This window comes from Ranitomeya imitator, chromosome 3 (assembly GCF_032444005.1).
Source record: "Ranitomeya imitator isolate aRanImi1 chromosome 3, aRanImi1.pri, whole genome shotgun sequence".
NCBI classification, from domain to species: Eukaryota; Metazoa; Chordata; class Amphibia; order Anura; family Dendrobatidae; genus Ranitomeya; species Ranitomeya imitator.
This window is the reverse complement of record NC_091284.1, coordinates 124,275,486-124,302,271: the sequence shown is the minus strand read 5'-3', so window position 1 is coordinate 124,302,271 and position 26,786 is coordinate 124,275,486. Positions and strand designations below refer to the sequence as shown.

General features: G+C 50.1%; 2 protein-coding genes across 2 annotated transcripts in view; one reads left to right on the top strand and one right to left on the bottom strand.

Annotated features, from left to right (window-relative positions):
* Positions 1–3,213, bottom strand: part of SARM1 (sterile alpha and TIR motif containing 1) — a 40,534-nt gene extending 37,321 nt beyond the window's left edge. Inside the window, exons 1-2 of the mRNA XM_069761377.1 lie at positions 3,034–3,213; positions 2,103–2,614 (exon numbers count right to left, since the gene is read on the bottom strand). Coding sequence (XP_069617478.1) covers positions 2,103–2,557 — 455 coding nt within the window. The 5' untranslated portion in view covers positions 2,558–2,614; positions 3,034–3,213. The remainder of the gene's footprint in view (positions 1–2,102; positions 2,615–3,033) is intronic.
* A 191-nt stretch (positions 3,214–3,404) lies between these two features.
* LOC138671565 (zinc finger CCCH domain-containing protein 13-like) lies at positions 3,405–5,122 on the top strand. The gene is made up of 2 exons (XM_069759744.1): positions 3,405–4,058; positions 4,115–5,122. Exons 1-2 carry the CDS (start codon positions 3,405–3,407, stop codon positions 5,120–5,122), a joined length of 1,662 nt encoding a protein of 553 aa, XP_069615845.1.
* The last annotated feature ends 21,664 nt before the right edge of the window (positions 5,123–26,786 follow it).

Sequence of the window (26,786 nt, the reverse complement as noted above, 5' to 3'; positions counted from 1 at the left end):
TGTGGGGTCCCGGTGAGGACATCATACTATGTGTGTGGGGTCATCATACTGTGTGTGTGGGATCCCTGTGGGGACATCATACTGTGTGCGTGGGGTGACTGTGGGGACATCATACTGCGTGTGTGGGAACATCATACTGTGAGTGGGGGTTCCCTGTGGGGACATCATACTGTGTGTATGTGGGGTCACTGTGGGGACATCATACTGTGTGTGTGGGGTCCCTGTGGGGACATCATACTGCGTGTGTGGGAACATCATACTGTGAGTGGGGGTTCCCTGTGGGGACATCATACTGCGTGTGTGGGAACATCATACTGTGAGTGGGGGTTCCCTGTGGGGACATCATACTGCGTGTGTGGGAACATCATACTGTGAAGTGGGGGTTCCCTGTGGGGACATCATACTGTGTGGGGGTTCCCTGTGGGGAAATCATACTGTGTGTGTGGGTTCCCTGTGGGGACATCATACTGTGTGTATGTGGGGTCACCGTGGGGACATAATACTGTGTGTGTGGGTTCCCTGTGGGGACATCATACTGTGTGTATGTGGGGTCACTGTGGGGACATCATACTGTGTGTGTGGGTTCCCTGTGGGGACATCATACTGCGTGTGTGGGAACATCATACTGTGAAGTGGGGGTTCCCTGTGGGGACATCATACTGTGTGGGGGTTCCCTGTGGGGAAATCATACTGTGTGTGTGGGTTCCCTGTGGGGACATCATACTGTGTGTATGTGGGGTCACCGTGGGGACATAATACTGTGTGTGTGGGTTCCCTGTGGGGACATCATACTGTGTGTATGTGGGGACATCATTCTGTGTGTATGTGGGGACATCATTCTGTGTGTGGGGGGTATCATACTGTGTTTGCAGCTGTGGGGGAATTATAATGTGTGGACTGCTGTTTGGAAATTATACTGTGGAGCATCATACTGTGTGGAGGTCATTGTGGGGGCGTTATACTGTGTTGAGGGTCGCTATAGTGGCATCATACTATATGGAGATACAGTGAGAACATCATACTGTGGGGGCTTCATACTATGTTGGGGTCACTGTTGGGGCATCATAATAAGTGTGGGTGAACTGTAGGAACATCAGAATTTGTGAAGATACACAGTAGGAGCATCATACTGTGTTATGGGGAGATGGAACAATATACTGTGTTGAGAGCACTACCCCTAAACTATGTTGTAGGCACTATAGGGGCATTATACCTTGCTGGGGCAATGCATATGGGGGCAAAATGTGTGGGGAATTTAATGTGGACTATCATTGGAGACACAATTACTGTTTACGCACTGACAATCATGTGTGGCCCTATCTTAAAAAAGTTGGGACTGTCACTGCGCCTATGCATGTGTGTCCCTTCTACTGGCCATATGTTTTTAATGGGGAACAAAATGGAGGATGGTAATCCAGCACGGGAACAAATAAAAACTTAAAGTTTATTCAAAACCGCATAAGAACATAAGGATTAAAAATTCACAGGAAGAACCAGGACATATAGCACCTTATGCGTCTTGGACCACACCTGTCCTGACTAATAGGCCTGCGAGTCACCTGGATGTCACCGCACCACTGACGGTCAGGTGACTCTAGAAGATCGCGTCAGCACAGAAACACCCAGGGACGCGCTGTTCTAGTCACCTGACTGTTGCAGCCAATGACAGGCCCCAGAAGTCCTGTGACACCCGGACATAGCAGACATCAGAGTCGGTGCAGACAAAGCTGGATGCACAATGGTGAGGAAGGTGACTACTCCTCCGTGTGTTAGTTGAAGAGAAAAAAAATCTCAGTATGAGCGGTGTGAACAGGGATTGATGTATGCAGCTCTTCCTGCAGGCTGCCGTGTAGACAATGGACAGTCAGCCTGGTCTCTGCCAATGTTGTTGTAAAGGGTTGACACTCGGTACAGTCCCATCATGACCTCCCCGTTGGGTTATATGGAGATCCTAGTGTCCCCCCCCTGTGACCTGGAGCGATTCAGCAGGTCAGCTCCCCCTCTGACAGACGCGGCGTGCTCACGTGGTGGCCATTCTACATGTCAATGTGTTCCACACCCCCCATGTAACATGCAGACACCGTGTGCAGTGCAGGCCTCACCTGTTCTCTAGCACCAGAACCTGCTCCAGCAGGTGACATGCCTTGTACTGCACCTCCTTCTCCGTGGACTGAAGAAAGCCGAGGAGCAGGTCCAACGCACCTTCAAGTCTGATTGTCTCACACAACCCCTGGGCAACCTCTCGCCCCACCGCTGGCATCACCCAGGCCTCTTCCACCATTTGAAATATCTCGGAGATGGTGTCACATACACTCTCCTGACACATGGCTTGCTTCAGCTTAGAGATCGCAACATGGAGGTCAGGCAAGACTCTGTCCAAAGCCACCTGAACATCAGCGCTGACTCCCGGAGACCCCTGCTCCCTCTTGCCTGTGCCCCCTGCGCTCTGCCACCAGCAGATACTGTTCATGTACCCCGGCAGGAGCAGGCGCTCGTTGTTACACATGGTGATGTATCTGCAGAGTTTATAAGCTGAGATCAGGAGGGTGAGGACCATGGAGCCCCCTACAGCATCTCTCCTGGCACAGAACTCTTATGGATGACGCCACGTAACCTGGAGAGAAAGAAAGCGGATGAGTCAGCGACGCACACATGTCCTCCACAGGAAGGCGGAGAGCACTGGAAATCAGAGGGTTAATTCACACAGAGCAGCAGCAGCCCCCGACTCCAGCACAACCTATTCCTTCTGCCCCGGTTTAGCTATGCAGCGTAGCAGGGACCGCTACCCCAGATTTAGGGACTGTCACCTGCTTTCCAGCACTACAGCGCTACTGTTACTATGACAACACTGACTATGCACTATGCATATTCTAAGCACAGGAAACCTACACACAAGTAACCGACTACTACTCCTCAGATACCTGCACTGATGGGAGTAGTTAGAGGACAGTGAGGTGCGTGGCAATGGAGCTCCTCCTCTATGGACTGATATCGCCCTGACACAGACTAGATAAAGGCAGCCATGAAACGTACAGACAAGTCCTGCAAGGCGGAACCGGCCGAGAACAATCGCCCGATGACAATCGCCCGATGACAATCGCCTCCACCTGTCCGGCTCTTCTGTTGTCTGGATCCCAGCATCTCGCCGAGACGAGCAGCCGCAGAGTGACGTCACCACATCTTCGCCCCGCCCCTTGGCAACCGTCAGATCCCGTCTCCTTGGCGACAACATCCTCTTCTTAGTTCAGCTACAGCCTCAGGAAGGCGGGGCGTTATATACGTCCTGCAATAATCAACACGGGGTGTGGCTTGTAACCTGCTGTATCCAATCAGCAGTTGCGGCGCTCGTGGCAGGTAGCAGACTGGAGTGCGGGGCGGAAGTGCTGCAGTTAGTATGCACTGCAATGTGTGTGTGGAACAAAGAGCGGAGTCATGGGCTCCGGGGTAATAATGGCCGAGCGCGGACTCAGCGCAAACACCCAGAGAAGAGACTCACAGGCAGCAGAGACCCAGAGAAGAGACTCGGGGCAGAGACCGAGAGAAGAGACTCGGGACAGAGACCTAGAGAAGAGACTCACAGGCAGCAGAGACCCAGAGAAGGGACTCACAGCAGAAACAGAGAGACTCGGGACAGAGACAAAGAGACTCGGGACAGAGACCTAGAGAAGAGACTCACAGGCAGCAGAGACCCAGAGAGGAGACTCACAGCAGAGACTCAGGGCCGAGACCTAGAGAAGAGACTCAGGGCCGAGACCCAGAGAAGAGACTCGGCACAGAGACGCAGGGAAGAGACTAGGGGCAGAGACCCAGAGAACAGACTCGGGGCAGAGACCCAGAGAAGAGACTCAGGGCCGAGACCCAGAGAAGAGACTCGGCACAGAGACGCAGGGAAGAGACTAGGGGCAGAGACCCAGAGAAGAGACTCGGGGCAGAGACCCAGAGAAGAGACTCGGGGCAGAGACCCAGAGAAGAGACTCGGGACAGAGACCCAGAGAACAGACTCGGGGCAGAGACCCAGAGAAGAGACTCGGGGCAGAGACCCAGAGAAGAGACTCGGGGCAGAGACCCAGAGAAGAGACTCGGGGCAGAGACCCAGAGAACAGACTCGGGGCAGAGACCCAGAGAAGAGACTCGGGGCAGAGACCCAGAGAAGAGACTCGGGACAGAGACCCAGAGAACAGACTCGGGACAGAGACCCAGAGAAGTGACTCAGGGCCGAGACCCAGAGAAGAGACTCGGCACAGAGACGCAGAGAAGAGACTCGGGGCAGAGACCCAGAGAAGAGACTCGGGGCAGAGACCCAGAGAACAGACTCGGGACAGAGACCCAGAGAAGAGACTCGGGGCAGAGACCCAGAGAACAGACTCGGGACAGAGACCCAGAGAAGAGACTCGGGGCAGAGACCCAGAGAAGAGACTCGGGACAGAGACCCAGAGAAGAGACTCGGGGCAGAGACCCAGAGAAGAGACTCGGGACAGAGACCCAGAGAGGAGACTCGGGACAGAGACCCAGAGAGGAGACTCGGGGCAGAGACCCAGAGAAGAGACTCAGGGCCGAGACCCAGAGAAGAGACTCGGCACAGAGACGCAGGGAAGAGACTAGGGGCAGAGACCCAGAGAAGAGACTCGGGGCAGAGACCCAGAGAAGAGACTCGGGGCAGAGACCCAGAGAAGAGACTCGGGACAGAGACCCAGAGAACAGACTCGGGACAGAGACCCAGAGAAGTGACTCAGGGCCGAGACCCAGAGAAGAGACTCGGCACAGAGACGCAGAGAAGAGACTCGGGGCAGAGACCCAGAGAAGAGACTCGGGGCAGAGACCCAGAGAACAGACTCGGGACAGAGACCCAGAGAAGAGACTCGTGGCAGAGACCCAGAGAACAGACTCGGGACAGAGACCCAGAGAAGAGACTCGGGGCAGAGACCCAGAGAAGAGACTCGGGACAGAGACCCAGAGAAGAGACTCGGGGCAGAGACCCAGAGAAGAGACTCGGGACAGAGACCCAGAGAGGAGACTCGGGACAGAGACCCAGAGAGGAGACTCGGGGCAGAGACCCAGAGAAGAGACTCAGGGCCGAGACCCAGAGAAGAGACTCGGCACAGAGACGCAGGGAAGAGACTAGGGGCAGAGACCCAGAGAAGAGACTCGGGGCAGAGACCCAGAGAAGAGACTCGGGGCAGAGACCCAGAGAAGAGACTCGGGGCAGAGACCCAGAGAAGAGACTCGGGGCAGAGACCCAGAGAAGAGACTCGGGGCAGAGACCCAGAGAAGAGACTCGGGGCCGAGACCCAGAGAAGAGACTCACAGCAGAAACAGAGAGACTCGGGACAGAGACAAAGAGACTCGGGACAGAGACCTAGAGAAGAGACTCACAGGCAGCAGAGACCCAGAGAGGAGACTCGCAGCAGAGACTCAGGGCCGAGACCTAGAGAAGAGACTCAGGGCCGAGACCCAGAGAAGAGACTCGGCACAGAGACGCAGGGAAGAGACTAGGGGCAGAGACCCAGAGAACAGACTCGGGGCAGAGACCCAGAGAACAGACTCGGGGCAGAGACCCAGAGAAGAGACTCGGGGCAGAGACCCAGAGAAGAGACTCGGGGCAGAGACCCAGAGAACAGACTCGGGACAGAGACCCAGAGAAGAGACTCGGGGCAGAGACCCAGAGAAGAGACTCGGGACAGAGACCCAGAGAACAGACTCGGGACAGAGACCCAGAGAAGTGACTCAGGGCCGAGACCCAGAGAAGAGACTCGGCACAGAGACGCAGAGAAGAGACTCGGGGCAGAGACCCAGAGAAGAGACTCGGGGCAGAGACCCAGAGAACAGACTCGGGACAGAGACCCAGAGAAGAGACTCGGGGCAGAGACCCAGAGAAGAGACTCGGGACAGAGACCCAGAGAAGAGACTCGGGGCAGAGACCCAGAGAAGAGACTCGGGACAGAGACCCAGAGAAGAGACTCGGGGCAGAGACCCAGAGAAGAGACTCGGGACAGAGACCCAGAGAGGAGACTCGGGACAGAGACCCAGAGAGGAGACTCGGGGCAGAGACCCAGAGAAGAGACTCAGGGCCGAGACCCAGAGAAGAGACTCGGCACAGAGACGCAGGGAAGAGACTAGGGGCAGAGACCCAGAGAAGAGACTCGGGGCAGAGACCCAGAGAAGAGACTCGGGGCCGAGACCCAGAGAAGAGACTCGGGGCCGAGACCCAGAGAAGAGACTCGGGGCCGAGACCCAGAGAAGAGACTCGGGGCCGAGACCCAGAGAAGAGACTCGGGGCCGAGACCCAGAGAAGAGACTCGGGGCCGAGACCCAGAGAAGAGACTCGGGGCCGAGACCCAGAGAAGAGACTCGGGGCCGAGACCCAGAGAAGAGACTCGGGGCCGAGACCCAGAGAAGAGACTCGGGGCCGAGACCCAGAGAAGAGACTCGGGGCCGAGACCCAGAGAAGAGACTCGGGGCCGAGACCCAGAGAAGAGACTCGGGGCCGAGACCCAGAGAAGAGACTCGGGGCCGAGACCCAGAGAAGAGACTCGGGGCCGAGACCCAGAGAAGAGACTCGGGGCCGAGACCCAGAGAAGAGACTCGGGGCCGAGACCCAGAGAAGAGACTCGGGGCCGAGACCCAGAGAAGAGACTCGGGGCCGAGACCCAGAGAAGAGACTCGGGGCCGAGACCCAGAGAAGAGACTCGGGGCCGAGACCCAGAGAAGAGACTCGGGGCCGAGACCCAGAGAAGAGACTCGGGGCCGAGACCCAGAGAAGAGACTCGGGGCCGAGACCCAGAGAAGAGACTCGGGGCCGAGACCCAGAGAAGAGACTCGGGGCCGAGACCCAGAGAAGAGACTCGGGGCCGAGACCCAGAGAAGAGACTCGGGGCCGAGACCCAGAGAAGAGACTCGGGGCCGAGACCCAGAGAAGAGACTCGGGGCCGAGACCCAGAGAAGAGACTCGGGGCCGAGACCCAGAGAAGAGACTCGGGGCCGAGACCCAGAGAAGAGACTCGGGGCCGAGACCCAGAGAAGAGACTCGGGGCCGAGACCCAGAGAAGAGACTCGGGGCCGAGACCCAGAGAAGAGACTCGGGGCCGAGACCCAGAGAAGAGACTCGGGGCCGAGACCCAGAGAAGAGACTCGGGGCCGAGACCCAGAGAAGAGACTCGGGGCCGAGACCCAGAGAAGAGACTCGGGGCCGAGACCCAGAGAAGAGACTCGGGGCCGAGACCCAGAGAAGAGACTCGGGGCCGAGACCCAGAGAAGAGACTCGGGGCCGAGACCCAGAGAAGAGACTCGGGGCCGAGACCCAGAGAAGAGACTCGGGGCCGAGACCCAGAGAAGAGACTCGGGGCCGAGACCCAGAGAAGAGACTCGGGGCCGAGACCCAGAGAAGAGACTCGGGGCCGAGACCCAGAGAAGAGACTCGGGGCCGAGACCCAGAGAAGAGACTCGGGGCCGAGACCCAGAGAAGAGACTCGGGGCCGAGACCCAGAGAAGAGACTCGGGGCCGAGACCCAGAGAAGAGACTCGGGGCCGAGACCCAGAGAAGAGACTCGGGGCCGAGACCCAGAGAAGAGACTCGGGGCCGAGACCCAGAGAAGAGACTCGGGGCCGAGACCCAGAGAAGAGACTCGGGGCCGAGACCCAGAGAAGAGACTCGGGGCCGAGACCCAGAGAAGAGACTCGGGGCCGAGACCCAGAGAAGAGACTCGGGGCCGAGACCCAGAGAAGAGACTCGGGGCCGAGACCCAGAGAAGAGACTCGGGGCCGAGACCCAGAGAAGAGACTCGGGGCCGAGACCCAGAGAAGAGACTCGGGGCCGAGACCCAGAGAAGAGACTCGGGGCCGAGACCCAGAGAAGAGACTCGGGGCCGAGACCCAGAGAAGAGACTCGGGGCCGAGACCCAGAGAAGAGACTCGGGGCCGAGACCCAGAGAAGAGACTCGGGGCCGAGACCCAGAGAAGAGACTCGGGGCCGAGACCCAGAGAAGAGACTCGGGGCCGAGACCCAGAGAAGAGACTCGGGGCCGAGACCCAGAGAAGAGACTCGGGGCCGAGACCCAGAGAAGAGACTCGGGGCCGAGACCCAGAGAAGAGACTCGGGGCCGAGACCCAGAGAAGAGACTCGGGGCCGAGACCCAGAGAAGAGACTCGGGGCCGAGACCCAGAGAAGAGACTCGGGACAGAGACCCAGAGAGGAGACTCGGGACAGAGACCCAGAGAGGAGACTCGGGACAGAGACCCAGAGAGGAGACTCGGGGCTGAGACCCAGAGAGGAAACTCGGGACAGAGACCCAGAGAGGAGACTCGGGACAGAGACCCAGAGAGGAGACTCGGGACAGAGACCCAGAGAGGAGACTCGGGACAGAGACCCAGAGAGGAGACTCGGGACAGAGACCCAGAGAGGAGACTCGGGACAGAGACCCAGAGAGGAGACTCAGGACAGAGACCTAGAGAAGAGACTGAGAGCGCATACTCACCTCAAAAACTCATAGCAGATCCTGACTATCACTTTATGAGAAGTACAAGTTAGGTCCAGAGACAACATTTTTATAATTTTGGTTACAGACATTACCACAATGAATTTTAAACAAAACAATTCAGATGCAGTTGAAGTTCAGACTTTCAGTTTTCATTTGAGGGTATGCACATTAAAATTGGATGAAGGGTTTAGGAGTTTCAGCTCCTTAACATGTGGCACCCTGTTTTTAAAGGGACCAAAAGTAATTGGACAATTTACTCGAAGGCTATTTCATGGACAGGTGTTGGCAATCCCTTCGTTATGTCATTCTCAATTAAGCAGATAAAAGGCCTGGAGTTGATTTGAGGTGTGGTGCTTGCATTTGGAAGGTTTTGCTGTGAAGTAAACATGCGGTCAAAGGAGCTCTCCATGCAGGTGAAACAAGCCATCCTTAAGCTGCGAAAACAGAAAAAACCCATCCGAGAAATTGCTACAATATTAGGAGTGGCAAAATCTACAGTCTGGTACATCCTGAGAAAGAAAGAAAGCACTGGTGAACTCATCAATGCAAAAAGACCTGGGCGCCCACGGAAGACAACAGTGGTGGATGATCGCAGAATTATCTCCATTGTGAAGAGAAACCCCTTCACAACAGCCAACCAAGTGAACAACACTCTCCAGGAGGTCGGCGTATCAATATCCAAATCTACCATAAAGAGAACACTGCATGAAAGTACAGAGGGTTCACTGCACGGTGCAAGCCACTCATAAGCATCAAGAATAAAAACGCTAGACTGGACTTTGCTAAAAAAAAAAAAAATCTAAAAAAGCCAGCACAGTTCTGGAAGAATATTCTTTGGACAGATGAAACCAAGATCAACCTCTACCAGAATGATGGAAAGAGAAAAGTATGGCGAAGGCGTGGTACAGCTCATGATCCGAAGCATATCACATCATCTGTAAAACACAGCGGAGGCAGTGTGCTGGCTTGGGCATGCATGGCTGCCAGTGGCACTGGGTCACTAGTGTTTATTGATGATGTGACACAGGACAGAAGCAGCCGAATGAATTCTGAGGTATTCAGAGCCATACTGTGTGCTCAGATTCAGCCAAATACAGCCAAACTGATTGGTCGTCATTTCATACTACAGATGGACAATGACCCAAAATATAAAGCCAAAGCAACCCAGGAGTTTATTAAAGCAAAGAAGTGGAATATTCTTGAATGGCCAAGTCAGTCACCTGATCTCAACCCAATTGAGCATGCATTTCACTTGCTAAACTTCAGACAGAAAGGCCCACAAACAAGCAGCAACTGAAAACCACTGCAGTGAAGGCCTGGCAGAGCATCAAAAAGGAGGAAACACAGCGTCTGGTGATGTCCATGAGTTCAAGACTTCAGGCAGTCATTGCCAACAAAGGGTTTTCAACCAAGTACTGGAAATGAACATTTTATTTAAAATAATTTAATCTGTCTAATTACTTTTGGTCCCTTTAAAAACAGCGTGGCACATGTTAAGGAGCTGAAACTCCTAAACCCTTCATCCAATTTTAATGTGGATACCCCCAAATGAAAGCTGAAAGTCTGACCTTCAACTGCATGTGAATTGTTTTGTTTAAAATTCATTGTGGTAATGTCTATAACCAAAATTAGAAAAATGTTGTCTCTGTCCAAATATATATGGACTTAACTGTATATATGTAAATTGCTTTCAGGTAATATAATACTTTACTGTGATCAATGTTCTAATATCCATTTCTAATCACCAGATTCCCCATACATGTGTTATAGGTGCGGATCCTACCTCTAAGACCTCCATCCAGGGCAGTTTGTAGGAAATTGTGGCAACAGGACGAACATCAAAGATCCTTCATTTTCCTACAATCAAGCACTATGTGCCTGCTGAACTAGCTCTATGCTTGGTCACGCTCCTCCAACATGAAAAAAACTCAAGAATTAAAATAAAAGTGGACTGTAGAAATAGTGTTACACAGTTAGGGACAGGTGTATACTACTGGTATACAAAGACCAATATAACCAGTAATCCCACCATACAGTGACCATGGAAGAGTCACACCAGTGTGACACTGGCAGTATACAGAATATTATAAAGCTGCAGATTATACAAGGAAATGCAGTAAGTAACAATTCACACTCCATGCCAGACCTGTAAATCAGTCCCGACCCCAGATAGAAGATCGCAGCAGGATGTTGTTATTACAATAATCTCATCAATCTTCCATCAGCTGAAGAGAAGACATTCACCTGGATGTTCTTCACGGCCGGAGTCTTGATAGTCTACAGATTTACTACCATTGAGCGCCAAGAGTGCCAACCACAATATTTTATCCTGTAAATGAATTCAGACCCCAGCGCCCCTCACTGGCTGCAGCACTGTCCACCTAACCACGTCTGCCGACAATAGAGAAAACACAAGCATTAGCTCAGCAACTGCGGGTGGCTGCTCGGAGGACGTACCCCCTTATAGACTAAATAGCAATCATTATGGAGTGAGCATCCGACGAGCAGCCTGCATAGAATCTAAAAGATATTAGCTGCCCTTAGCACATTTTGGCACCCAGGAAGGGGAGGAAACCCCAACATAACTGCTCAGCATGGAATACAAGAATGTGATCCCAGCCTTATACTGAAAGCGATCAAAAAATGTTGTGTACCCCAAAATATTACCAAAAAAAACCCTAATCCCCCCATCATCTATCACTGGAAATATAGCGTTTCCCATGTTACTGGTAGGATAAAAGCTTTGAGAACGTGACATGTCTACAATCCCCTCAAATAAATTTCAGTGTAATCTGCGCATCCAAATCAAAATGCCCTCCCCCTACTTCTGAGCCCCACAGTGTGCCTAAACCGCAGCGAGCAGCCACATGTAGGACATTACTGTAGTGGCCAGAGACCATGTAACAATTTATTGAGTGCATGTCTCCAGAAACACCAGTTGGGCACTAAGTTAGAATTATTACATTTCTCCAGAAAAAAGCATGGAGCGGATGTTACAAACTGAAAACACCTGAGAATGAAAAATTGTCACTGCAGCCGTATATGAATTAATTGTGAGGATAACTTTCAGGGGTTTTCTGCTGCTATAAAAACTTAATTCCAGCTCACCAAGTTGCTCTACGCTCATCCACCTGGGGCTCAGACACCGGCCTCTCCCTGGCCTCACATCAAGGATAATACATTACTTTGTCCGTCGTCTCCGGCCACCGGACAAACAGTTTTCGATGGATCTGGCGAACGACGGATGAAACTTGATGCCATCCGTCGCTAATACAAGTCTATGAGAAAAAATGGATCCGGCGGCATCAGTCGCCCAATTCGGTTTGTTCAAAATTCGACAGATTGCGACTGATGGCAAAAAACTGATGTGTGAAAGGGGCCTTACTTATGAACAGCCTAAGGCCGGGGTCACAGACACTACCGTAGAATACGGATGAGTGCTTTGTGAGAAAACATCCCATAGCACTTCGGACCAGTGTTAATCTATGGGGCAGCTCACATCACCGTTTTTTTTTCTCTGGCGCATTCTACATGCGAGTGAAGTTGCAGCATGCTGCAATTGTATGCGTATATCGCCCGAGTCTCGCCATTGCAAGCCTATGGGTGCGAGAAAAACTCAGACACCACATGGACCATCTGTGTGACTTGCAAGAAATATGCACACATTTTCCTCATTTCAGCCCATTGAGTCATTAAATTCAATGGGGAAAATCAGTGAGAAATGTAAAGCCATATGCATGTCATACAAATGTCATACGGATACATAGATGCGAGAAAATCGCATTGCAAACGCATTACATACGGATGACCATACGGAGAACACTTGTGCGACTCTCGGCAGGGAGACTCGGACCGATTTTTCATACGTTTAGTGTTACCCCGGCCTAAGTCAATGGACACCAGTATTAATGCTATATGACACAGTGCTGCAGCATGTTATTTCGTCTTTGCTCACAGGAGAGTTGTGACGTGTGATGGTGACTTGTCAGTATAGACCCAAGTTACATTATGGTTGAATCAAATTTAGGGCTAGGGTTACACTGTGCCTATAGAGGCGCAGTCCGGCATTTAAAATAGCCACTACTCGCCCCTTTATTTTAAAGGTCTCCGCTGAGCACAAGACGCTTGTATACAATCACTGACCTCAGTGGTGGCACTGCTGCATCACGTGGCACACTGTGGGTTACCCAGGTCAAGACAAGTGTTGTGCTGTGCCGACTTTGTCAGCAGAGAATGACTGTTCAAACGAAGTACAGGCGCTCAGTGCATCATGGCCAAACATTTAATTGTTTTCCATATATCTGTGCCCTTCTCTGGCTCTTTGAAGCCAGAGCTGTCAATCAAACAAGAGGTGGGTGACAAAGTCTCTATAAAATATGTTTTACCAAAATTTAGTTAGACTTTAAATTGAACAGTGGCTCCCTGTCGGGTCAGTTTCCAGCCTTTGCTCTCCTGCACGCTCATTTAAGCTCAAGCTAAAATGTAATCAATTCAACCTAGAATTGATACTAGGTGAGCGAAAAGCAGAGAGGGGTCAGAGACTGACCAAACAGAAAGTGGTGGTGGATTGAGTCTCAACAGTGTTAAAAGGATTGTCCAGGAATATTTCTTTTTATTACAGGGTTGCAGACATAGAAAATAGCAAACACACTATTACTCTCTCTGGCTTCATCAATGATGTCACAACTACTGCGCAAATGACTACTGCAAGCAATCATTGGGATTAGCTGTGCCCAGTAATTGGCAGTAGCGGTCACTTGAGTTGTAGTTATAAGGGTGACAGACTGTTCTGCTGCGTTCCTAATCCTGAAGACAACAATTGCACTATGTGTACAGTGTTATGCGATTTCTCTATGTAATATGAATAGTGATGTGTGTCTTTCATACTGTATGATGGTAATGTATAATGTGAGTAGTGCATAGTGTAGGGTAAGTGCAGGGTTAGACTCGAGATAGTATCAGTACTGTTCATATAGTTACGTGGCTTAGCAACGGCATAGGACATAAGATAAGGACAATAGGTTTAGTGTATAGGATATAGTTAATGAATAGAACTAGCCCAATGGGTGGGGACTAGTGGGCACTTTCTGGTAGTGGCCAGATTGGGAAGTACCATGACAAATTCAAGTTCAGATGTAGTGGGCTGCTAGGGCCAGCATGTGCCAATCGTTCAAGGTAGTGGGGGGCCGTGGACATTTCTGCAACATCTGAAACCTAGGGCTCGGTCATGTTACTAGGTAGAGTGCCCAGTCTTCTGACATTTCGAGGTGGGTGGACAATGAATCTCATGAAGGGCGCATGGGCTGCTAGGGCCAGCATGTGCCAATCGTTCAAGGTAGTGGGAGGCCGTGGACATTTCTGCAACATCTGAAACCTAGGGCTCGGTGACGTTGCTAGGGAGAGTGCCCAGTCTTCTGACATTTCAAGGTGGGTGGACATTGAATCTCATGAAGGGCGCATGACCAGTCGCAGGATCACTGCTGAAGTGGGCAGGAAATTCCTGAGGTTGACGAGTTAGTGGGCTTAGCTATAGTCCAGGACGAACGAGTGGTAGGGCTGAAGATGCATTATACTAAGAAAGTAAGATACATGAAATGCTGAGCCCTACCCCACATGTCACAACCTGATGAACTTGAACTGACAAGTAAACATTTGCTTGTTGCAAATAACTTAATGTCCCCTGAATTGTGTCCTGAGGATGGAAGCCTGGAGGCAGCGGAAGCCTGTGGTCTACAAGTGAGTGTGATGCACCCCACACCTGGCAGCACACTGGGACTGAGACAGTACTTTCTTGTAAAGAGCCAAAGCATAACCGGACAGCAGCTCAGTCATGACTACCGCTCTTGGCAACGTTACACCTGGTGTAGTTGGCAGGATCCAACCATGCATCAGGAAAACTTGACAGATGCGGGGAAGGATTCAGTGAAAACAAAGATGGCGTCGAGAACAAACTGCAAGTTGGCATGAGTGTCGCAAAATGTCGAGACTAACCCACCCATCGTGGGCGTAAGAGAAGTGCAAGGGCAGGAAAATCCATTCTGCCTGCGAAGTGGCTTTTCCAGAGAGGCCAACCTGTAGTGAGCGATGCCCGACCCCAATGAGTGCGGCGGAAGAAAAATAAACCACCCCCCGTTGCAGCAAGCCAAGGAGAACAGGTGAAGACTCTCAGGAAATGGACAGGTGAGCCAGAAGTAGCCCCGCCTAAAATGGGCAGAGCAATGAAAGAGCACACCCATGGCAGAGCGGGCCGACGCCATTGTTGGTAAGTGAGGAAGGGAAGCATCAAGAGAAGATGGAGTGCTACTGCTTACCCATTGAAAGCGATGGCCGATGCTATGGCATTGTGCTCCACGGTTTGCCTGGACAGGCTGAGTGGAAAAGGAAGATGGCACAGCTGGAGCAAAAAGTGCTGGCTGGTGGACTGAGATCAGTGGAGGCCCAAGTCAATGCTCCAGCGAAAGCTCAAGATCCGAAGCCTGATCCCAAGATGCAAGTTCTACCGCAGGTACGAAAACTGGAACCCGATTCAAGGACGGAGGTGGCTGCGTCAGCATGGTTGAGGCCCTGCGGCCAGGCATAGAGACTAGAAGCTATGGTGGCAGCCCTAGCAGTGAATACACCTCAGCCCCCTAGAGAGGTATCAGCCCGGGAAGCAACACGTATCTCCTGGCAACAGCAGTACATGGAATGGACTTCAGCCCCGGATCCCGCTAAGGCCAGATGGGTGGTGAAGGTCATTCGGGGGAAGAAGGAGCAGGAGAAATGTGTGAGGGCCCGGCTAAAGAGCCCAGGAGATGGAGAGGTCAGTGACCGGATGACCCGCGGTCACATCAAATATTTCAGCCCTCAACAGAGAAACCATGTCCAGTGATGATGACTCCATGGGCAGTACCAAGGACTTGGGCCTGACGGTGGCAACGGGTGCTGCAGTGTTTGTCTCCCAGGGCCCCTACTCAACCATCTACATGGGGCAATCTGGTACCATGGAGACCTGGGTGTGAGAGCCGCCGCAGTGCTTAACATGGCAGTAAAAAGGTTAAAGTTCAACCTTGACCAAAATTGTAGTCAATCTAGTTGCACATAGAAGAGGAACTGTTCTGTGTTGCGGTAACCGGGATTCCTGGTAGTGGCCAAAGGTTTGTTTCCCCTTCCCTGCTTGTTTTACGCATGTTTGCATATCTCCCTGCTGGATTGAGGGACTGTGAACCTCATCAGGGTGTCAAACTCTGTCTCTATGGAATGTGCATATTGCTCCATGGACTCTGTCCCATCTCTTCATGGACTCTGACCCCTGTTTTTCCATTAACTTTGCCCCAAGGAACTGCAAGCCTGACTCTAGAGCACCATTGTGCATGTGCCGGCACACTATGTCCCGGAAGTATTTTGCTGTGTTCCGGGACATAGTGCGCCGGCGCATGCGCACTAATGCTTTTCGGCTTTGCCCGCAATTGGGCAAAGCATACTGCGCGTGCGCAAGGCGAGATTGCATTGCGCACGCATGTACTACGAAGGAAACCTAATCAAATTCAAGACAATATTGCGGCCAGAGGGAAAGGAAGGGGTGCATGAAAGAACAGAAAACACCGCCCATCGGACCGTTAACAGAGCCCGCCAAATTCAGGTGACAGGTTCCCTTTAATGTTCAGAATTGTATCCTGAGGATGGAGGCCTGGACGCAGCTGAAGCCTGTGGCCTACAAATGAGTGTGATGCACCCCACACCTGAGAGCACACTGGAACTGGGACACTGAGCATAACCGGACAGCAGCTCGATCATGACTACCACTCTTGGCAACTTTACATAGTCATGAAGTCACAGCATGTCAACAAAGACTGCGACAAATGATGTCCATACAATTTATATACCTGCACCAATATTCCCATGTGTAAAATGTTCCTGGTGCAGGCTTTAGAGCTGCTGTAATGCACATCAGGTAGGAAATACATTATTAAATCGAAACTGAAATAGTGGGGCTTACTCTGCAGACATTCCATGTAACATATAACAAGGTTACAGCGTCCGCAGGTCATCACTGGCTACTAATGTGAGACTGACAACAAACTACATATGGCTTTGCATATAGCAGAATGACTCTGCAATCTGTAAATAGCTGCAGAGAAATCGAATAAGCGGAGGGACTTGTCCTCAGGGCATCCTCTGTACAGAGCCATCCTCACCAGTCTTTTCCAGTAAGGTGTCACATATTATACAAGACAATGCTCATTCCTTCTTTAATTAATGTTTTATAATATACTTTCTGTATCAACCCTACAGGTCCTTCTCAAAAAATTAGCATATAGTGTTAAATTTCATTATTTACCATAATGTAATGATTACAATTAAACTTTCATATATTATAGATTCATTATCCACCAACTGAAATTTGTCAGGTCTTTTATTGTTTTAATACTGATGATTTTGGCATACAACTCCTGATAACCCAAAAAACCTGTCTCAATAAATTAGCATATCAAGAAAAGGTTCTCTAAACGACCTATTACCCTAATCTTCTGAATCAACTAATTAACTCTAAACACATGCAAAAGATACCTGAGGCTTTTATAAACTCCCTGCCTGGTTCATTACTCAAAACCCCCATCATGGGTAAAGGTACCGTCACACTAGACGATATCGCTAGCGATCCGTGACGTTGCAGCATCCTCGCTAGCGATATCGTCCAGTGTGACAGGCAGCAGCGATCAGGCCCCTGCTGTGCTGTCGCTGGTCGGGGAAGAAAGTCCAGAACTTTATTTCGTCGCTGGACTCCCCGCAGACATCGCTGAATCGGTGTGTGTGACACCGATTCAGCGATGTCTTCACTGGTAACCAGGGTAAACATCGGGTAACTAAGCGCAGGGCCGCGCTTAGTAACCCGATGTTTACCCTGGTTACCATCGTAAAAAAACAAACAGTACATACTTACATTCAGCTGTCTGTCCCTTGCCGTCTATTTCCTGCACTGACTGCTGGCCGCAAAGTGAAAGTGAAAGCACAGCACAGCGGTGAGTCACACAGCGGTGACTCACCGCTGTGGCTGTGCTCTGCTTTCACTTTGCGGCCAGCAGTCAGTGCAGCAAACAGACGGCAAGGGACAGACAGCTGAATGTAAGTATGTACTGTTTGTTTTTTACGATGGTAACCAGGGTAAACATCGGGTTACTAAGCGCGGCCCTGCGCTTAGTTACCCGATGTTTACCCTGGTTACCGGGGACCTCGGGATCGTTGGTCGCTGGAGAGCGGTCTGTGTGACAGCTCTCCAGCGACCAAACAGCGACGCTGCAGCGATCCGGATCGTTGTCGGTATCGCTGCAGCGTCGCTAAGTGTGACGGTACCTTAAGACTAGCGACCTGACAGATGTCAAGAAGGCCATCATTGACACCCTCAAGCAAGAGGGTAAGACCCAGAAAGAAATTTCTCAACAAATAGGCTGTTCCCAGAGTGCTGTATCAAGGCACCTCAATGGTAAGTCTGTTGGAAGGAAACAATGTGGCAGAAAACGCTGTACAACGAGAAGAGGAGACCGGACCCTGAGGAAGATTGTGGAGAAGGACCGATTCCAGACCTTGGGGAACCTGAGGAAGCAGTGGACTGAGTCTGGTGTGGAAACATCCAGAGCCACCGTGCACAGGCGTGTGCAGGAAATGGGCTACAGGTGCCGCATTCCCCAGGTAAAGCCACTTTTGAACCATAAACAGCGGCAGAGGCGCCTGACCTGGGCTACAGAGAAGCAGCACTGGACTGTTGCTAAGTGGTCCCAAGTACTTTTTTCTGATGAAAGCAAATTTTGCATGTCATTCGGAAATCAAGGTGCCAGAGTCTGGAGGAAGACTGGGGAGAAGGAAATGCCAAAATGCCTGAAGTCCAGTGTCAAGTACCCACAGTCAGTGATGGTGTGGGGTGCCATGTCAGCTGCTGGTGTTGGTCCACTGTGTTTCATCAAGGGCAGGGTCAATGCAGCTAGCTATCAGGAGATTTTGGAGCACTTCATGCTTCCATCGGCTGAAATGCTTTATGGAGATGAAGATTTCATTTTTCAGCACGACCTGGCACCTGCTCACAGTGCCAAAACCACTGGTAAATGGTTTACTGACCATGGTATTACTGTGCTCAATTGGCCTGCCAACTCTCCTGACCTGAACCCCATAGAGAATCTGTGGGATATTGTGAAGAGAAAGTTGAGAGACGCAAGACCCAACACTCTGGATGAGCTTAAGGCCGCTATTGAAGCATCCTGGGCCTCCATAACATCTCAGCAGTGTCACAGGCTGATTGCCTCCATGCCACGCCGCATTGAAGCAGTCATTTCTGCCAAAGGATTCCCGACCAAGTATTGAGTGCATAACTGAACATTATTATTTGTTGTTTTTTTTGTTTGTTATTAAAAAACACTTTTATTTGATTGGATGGGTGAAATATGCTAATTTATTGAGACAGGTTTTTTGGGTTATCAGGAGTTGTATGCCAAAATCATCAGTATTAAAACAATAAAAGACCTGACACATTTCAGTTGGTGGATAATGAATCTATAATATATGAAAGTTTAATTGTAATCATTACATTATGGTAAATAATGAAATTTAACACTGTATGCTAATTTTTTGAGAAGGACCTGTATAAGGGTTCATGTGATAGGACATTTCATGAATATATAGAGGCACGCTGCTCATCTGATGACCACACGAGGTGCACTTCTCATCTGATGACACACGGAGGTGCACTTCTCATGTGATGGACACACATAGGCACACTGCTCATGTGATGGACATCCAGAGGCACACTGCTCATGTGATGGACACACAGAGACACATTGCTCATGTGATGGACACCCAGAGGCACACTGCTCATGTGATGGACACCCAGAGGCACACTGCTCATGTGATGGACACACAGAGACACATTGCTCATGTGATGGACACCCAGAGGCACACTGCTCATGTGATGGACACACAGAGACACATTGCTCATGTGATGGACACACAGAGGCACACTGCTCATGTGATGGACACACAGAGACACAAGTGATGGACACATGTAATGGACACTGCTCCTGTGATGGACACCCAGAGGCACACTCAGGGCTGGACTGGCCATTTGGCAATTCTGGCAAATGCCAGAAGGGCCGGTCTGGTTGTGGGCTGCCTTGTATGCTACGTTGTTAACAGAATCAATGTTCTCAAGACACCCATACTGTTAACAGTAATGACGGAGCACAAAGCCGGTCACTCCGTCACTTACCTCAGCATGCCGTGGATATAATTTGAAATATTGGTCTTGTAGCATGCCGCTGCAAGATGCTGTGGTAGCCATGTTGGTTCAGTATGCTTTCAATTTCAAATAAATCCCCAATAGTGTCACCAGCAAAGCACCCCCACACCATCACACCTCCTCCATGCTTCACGGTGGGAACCAGGCATGTAGAGTCCATCCGTTCACCTTTTCTGCGTCACACAAAGACACGGTGGTTGGAACCAAAGATCTCAAATTTGGACTCATCAGACCAAAGCACAGATTTCCACTGGTCTGATGTCCATTCCTTGTGTTCTTTAGCCCAAACAAGTTTCTTCTGCTTGTTGCCTGTCCTTAGCAGGTCACTTACCTCAGCATGCCGTGGGTGCAATTAGAAATATTGGTCTTGTAGTAAATCTTCCTTTCCTCCATCCAGGGTAATATTAGTAATATATCCCATCTGGTTCTTGGGGACGGGGACACCATGGGCCTGTGTGATTTCAAATGCCAGGGCTGAATTTCATCCCCAGTCCGTACCTGGGCACACTGCTCATGTGATGGACACACAGAGGCACACTGCTCATCTAATGGACATACAGAGGCTGCCTGTTCATGTGATGGACACACAGAGGCACATTGCTCATGTGATGGACACACAGAGGCACAGTGCTCATGTGATGGACACACAGAGGCACACTGCTCATCTAATGGACACTCAGAGGCACACTGCTCATGTGATGGACACCCAAAGGTGGCCTGTTCATGTGATGGACACACAGAGGCACATTGCTCATGTGATGGACACACAGAGGCGCACTGCTCATCTAATGGACACACAGAGGCACACTTGTTATGTGATGGACACACAGACACATTGCTCATGTGATGGACACACAGAGGCACACTGCTCATGTGATGGACTCCAAGAGGCAGCCTGTTCATGTGATGGACACAGAGACACATTGCTCATGTGATGGACACACAGAGGCGCATTGCTCATCTAAGGGACACACAGAGGCACACTTATCATGTGATGGACACACAGATACATTGCTCATGTGATGGACACACAGAGGCACGCTGCTCATGTGATGGACACACAGAGGCACACTGCTCATGTAATGGATACACAGGCACACTGCTGATCTAATGGACACACAGAGGCACACTGCTCATGTGATGGACACACATAGGCGCACTGCTCATCTACTGGAAACACACAGGCACACTGCTCATGTGATGGACACTTAGAGGCAGCCTGTTCATGTGATGGACACACAGAGACACATTGCTCATGTGATGGACACACAGAGGCACACTGCTCATCTAGTGGACACACAGAGGCACACTGCTCATCTAATGGACACCCCGAGGCGGACTGCTCATGTGATGGACACCCAGAGGCGGCCTGTTCATGTGATGGACACACATACAGTGGCAAACTGCTCATCTAATGCACACACATAGGTGCACTGCTCATCTAATGGACACACAGAGGCACACTGCTCATGTGATGGACACACAGAGGCACACTGCTCATGTGATGGACACACAGAGGTGGCCTGTTCATGTGATGGACACACAGAGGCACACTGCTCATGTGATGGAGACAGGCACAATGCTCATGTGATGGGCACGCAGTGGTGCACTGCTCACCTAATGGAGACACAGAGGCACATTGCTCATGTGATGGACACACAGAGGCACACTGCTCATGTGATGGACACACAGAGGCACACTCTTCATGTGATGAACACACAGAGGCACACTGCTCATGTGATGGACACACAGAGGTGCACTGCTCATCTAATGTACACACAGAGGTGCACTGCTCATCTAATGGACACACAGAGGCTCACTGCTCATGTGATGGACACACAGAGGTGCACTGCTCATCTAATGGACACACAGAGGCACACTCTTCATGTGATGGACACACAGACACATTGCTCATGTGATGGACACACAGGCACACTGCTCATGTGATGGACACCCAGAGGCAGCCTGCTCATGTGATGGACACACAGAGGCACATTACTCATCTAATGGATGCACAGAGGCACACTCTTCATGTGATAGACACACAGAGACACATTGCTCACGTGATGGACACACAGAGGCACACTGCTCATGTGATGGACACATAGAGGCGCACTGCTCATCTAATGGACACACAGGGGCACACTCTTCATGTGAAGGACACAGACACATTGCTCATGTGATGGACACACAGAGGCACACTGCTCATGTGATGGGCACACAGAGGTGCACTGCTCATCTAATGGACACACAGGGGCACACTCTTCATGTGATAAACACACAGACACACTGCTCACGTGATGGACACACGGAGGTGGCCTGTTCATGTGATGGGCACACACAGAGGCACACTACTCATGTGATGGACACACAGAGGCACACTGCTCATCTAATGGAAACACAGAGGCACACTGCTCATCTAATGGACACACAGAGGCACACTCTTCATGTGATAGACACACAGAGACACATTGCTTATGTGATGGACACACAGGCACACTGCTTATGTGATGGTCACACAGATGCGCACTGCTTATCTAATGGACACACAGGCACACTGTTCATGTGATGGACACAGAGACACATTGCTCATGTGATGGACACACATACACATTGCTCATGTGATTGGTACACAAAGGCACACTACTCATGTGATGGACACACAGAGACACATTGCTTATGTGATGGACACACAGGCACACTGCTTATGTGATGGTCACACAGATGCGCACTGCTCATCTAATGGACACACAGGCAGCCTGTTGATGTGATGGACACAGAGACACATTGCTCATGTGATGGACACACAGAGGCGCATTGCTCATCTAAGGGACACACAGAGGCACACTTATCATGTGATGGACACACAGATACATTGCTCATGTGATGGACACACAGAGGCACGCTGCTCATGTGATTGACACACAGAGGCACACTGCTCATGTAATGGATACACAGGCACACTGCTGATCTAATGGACACACAGAGGCACACTGCTCATGTGATGGACACACATAGGCGCACTGCTCATCTACTGGAAACACACAGGCACACTGCTCATGTGATGGACACCTAGAGGCAGCCTGTTCATGTGATGGACACACAGACACATTGCTCATGTGATGAACACACAGAGGCACACTGCTCATGTGATGGACACACAGAGGTGCACTGCTCATCTAATGTACACACAGAGGTGCACTGCTCATCTAATGGACACACAGAGGCTCACTGCTCATGTGATGGACACACAGAGGTGCACTGCTCATCTAATGGACACACAGAGGCACACTCTTCATGTGATGGACACACAGACACATTGCTCATGTGATGGACACACAGGCACACTGCTCATGTGATGGACACCCAGAGGCAGCCTGCTCATGTAATGGACACACAGAGGCACATTACTCATCTAATGGACGCACAGAGGCACACTCTTCATGTGATAGACACACAGAGACACATTGCTCACGTGATGGACACACAGAGGCACACTGCTCATGTGATGGACACATAGAGGCGCACTGCTCATCTAATGGACACACAGGGGCACACTCTTCATGTGATGGACACAGACACATTGCTCATGTGATGGGCACACAGAGGTGCACTGCTCATCTAATGGACACACAGGGGCACACTCTTCATGTGATGGACACAGACACATTGCTCATGTGATGGGCACACAGAGGTGCACTGCTCATCTAATGGACACACAGGGGCACACTCTTCATGTGATAAACACACAGACACACTGCTCACGTGATGGACACACAGAGGTGGCCTGTTCATGTGATGGGCACACACAGAGGCACACTACTCATGTGATGGACACACAGAGGCGCACTGCTCATCTAATGGAAACACAGAGGCACACTGCTCATCTAATGGACACACAGAGGCACACTCTTCATGCTGATAGACACACAGAGACACATTGCTTATGTGATGGACACACAGGCACACTGCTTATGTGATGGTCACACAGATGCGCACTGCTCATCTAATGGACACACAGGCACACTGTTCATGTGATGGACACAGAGACACATTGCTCATGTGATGGACACACATACACACTGCTCATGTGATGGACACACAGAGGCACACTGCTCATCTAATGGACACACAGAGGCACACTCTTCATGTGATGGACAGAGACACATTGCTCATGTGATTGGTACACAAAGGCACACTGCTCATGTGATGGACACACAGAGGTGCACTGCTGATCTAATGGACCCATAGAGGCACACTGCTCATCTGAAGGAAACACAAAGGCACACTGCTCATGTGGCTGAATCCACTGGGTATCAGCAGGACCAGCAATACTTGAAAATCGCTGCAGAGCAAACTGAGTTTGCAGACAACAGCCAATCTGGACCAGGGTTTAGCCCGAATGCCCCTTTACCACATTGGAGGATAGCACTACTATGATTGGTACTTGAGTGGCGGAAGCCCAATACTTCATTTTTAAACAGAGTCTGTCAGCACAGAATGACTGTTCAAACCAAGTACAGGCGCTCGGTTTCTCCATGGCAGGGTCAATCAAGTGCAGCTTCCCACCTACTTATTTTCCCTCTATATCCACCACCCTTCCCTGGCTCTGTGAAGCCAGAGCTGTCAATCAAAGAAGAGAGGTGGGTAGAGATTGACGGAAAACAAGCAGGTGGGAAGGTGTACATAAATGATTGGCCCCCATGATGCACCGAGCGGTGGTACTCAGTTTGAACAGTCATTCTGTGCTGACAAAGTCCCTTTAAATTCCCTTTTCAACTGTGAATCCTCATTGATTGCTCAAGAGGCCGCTCAGGAGTGTGCAGCTCAGCAGGCAGAAGCTAACAAGAGTGGAGTATGTGTGTATATAGACATGTACAGTATATATACAGGATATAGTATATATATATATACAGTGGGGCAAAAAAGTATTTAGTCAGTCAGTAATAGTGCAAGTTCCACCACTTAAAAAGATGAGAGGCGTCTGTAATTTACATCATAGGTAGACCTCAACTATGGGAGACAAACTGAGAAAAAAAATCCAGAAAATCACATTGTCTGTTTTTTTTAACAATTTATTTGCATATTATGGTGGAAAATAAGTATTTGGTCAGAAACAAAATTTCATCTCAATACTTTGTAATATATCCTTTGTTGGCAATGACAGAGGTCAAACGTTTTCTGTAAGTCTTCACAAGGTTGCCACACACTGTTGTTGGTATGTTGGCCCATTCCTCCATGCAGATCTCCTCTAGAGCAGTGATGTTTTTGGCTTTTCGCTTGGCAACACGGACTTTCAACTCCCTCCAAAGGTTTTCTATAGGGTTGAGATCTGGAGACTGGCTAGGCCACTCCAGGACCTTGAAATGCTTCTTACGAAGCCACTCCTTCGTTGCCCTGGCGGTGTGCTTTGGATCATTGTCATGTTGAAAGACCCAGCCACGTTTCATCTTCAATGCCCTTGCTGATGGAAGGAGGTTTGCACTCAAAATCTCACGATACATGGCCCCATTCATTCTTTCATGTACCCGAATCAGTCGTCCTGGCCCCTTTGCAGAGAAACAGCCCCAAAGCATGATGTTTCCACCACCATGCTTTACAGTAGGCATGGTGTTTGATGGATGCAACTCAGTATTCTTTTTCCTCCAAACACAACAAGTTGTGTTTCTACCAAACAGTTCCAGTTTGGTTTCATCAGACCATAGGACATTCTCCCAAAACTCCTCTGGATCATCCAAATGCTCTCTAGCAAACTTCAGACGGGCCCGGACATGTACTGGCTTAAGCAGTGGGACACATCTGGCACTGCAGGATCTGAGTCCATGGTGGCGTAGTGTGTTACTTATGGTAGGCCTTGTTACATTGGTCCCAGCTCTCTGCAGTTCATTCACTAGGTCCCCCCGCGTGGTTCTGGGATTTTTGCTCACCGTTCTTGTGATCATTCTGACCCCACGGGGTTGGATTTTGCGTGGAGCCCCAGATCGAGGGAGATTATCAGTGGTCTTGTATGTCTTCCATTTTCTAATTATTGCTCCCACTGTTGATTTCTTCACTCCAAGCTGGTTGGCTATTGCAGATTCAGTCTTCCCAGCCTGGTGCAGGGCTACAATTTTGTTTCTGGTGTCCTTTGACAGCTCTTTGGTCTTCACCATAGTGGAGTTTGGAGTCAGACTGTTTGAGGGTGTGCACAGGTGTCTTTTTATACTGATAACAAGTTTAAACAGGTGCCATTACTACAGGTAATGAGTGGAGGAAAGAGGAGACTCTTAAAGAAGAAGTTACAGGTCTGTGAGAGCCAGAAATCTTGATTATTTGTTTCTGACCAAATACTTATTTTCCACCATAATATGCAAATAAATTGTTAAAAAAACAGACAATGTGGGGCAAAAAAGTATTTAGTCAGTCAGCAATAGTGCAAGTTCCACCACTTAAAAAGATGAGAGGCGTCTGTAATTTACATCATAGGTAGACCTCAACTATGGGAGACAAACTGAGAAAAAAAAATCATGAAAATCACATTGTCTGTTTTTTTAACAATTTATTTGCATATTATGGTGGAAAATAAGTATTTGGTCAGAAACAAACAATCAAGATTTCTGGCTCTCACAGACCTGTAACTTCTTCTTTAAGAGTCTCCTCTTTCCTCCACTCATTACCTGTAGTAGTGGCACCTGTTTAAACTTGTTATCAGTATAAAAAGACACCTGTGCACACCCTCAAACAGTCTGACTCCAAACTCCACTATGGTAAAGACCAAAGAGCTGTCAAAGGACACCAGAAACAAAATTGTAGCCCTGCACCAGCCTGGGAAGACTGAATCTGCAATAGCCAACCAGCTTGGAGTGAAGAAATCAACAGTGGGAGCAATAATTAGAAAATGGAAGACATACAAGACCACTGATAATCTCCCTCGATCTGGGGCTCCACGCAAAATCCCACCCCGTGGGGTCAGAATGATCACAAGAACGGTGAGCAAAAATCCCAGAACCACGCGGGGGGACCTAGTGAATGAACTGCAGAGAGCTGGGACCAATGTAACAAGGCCT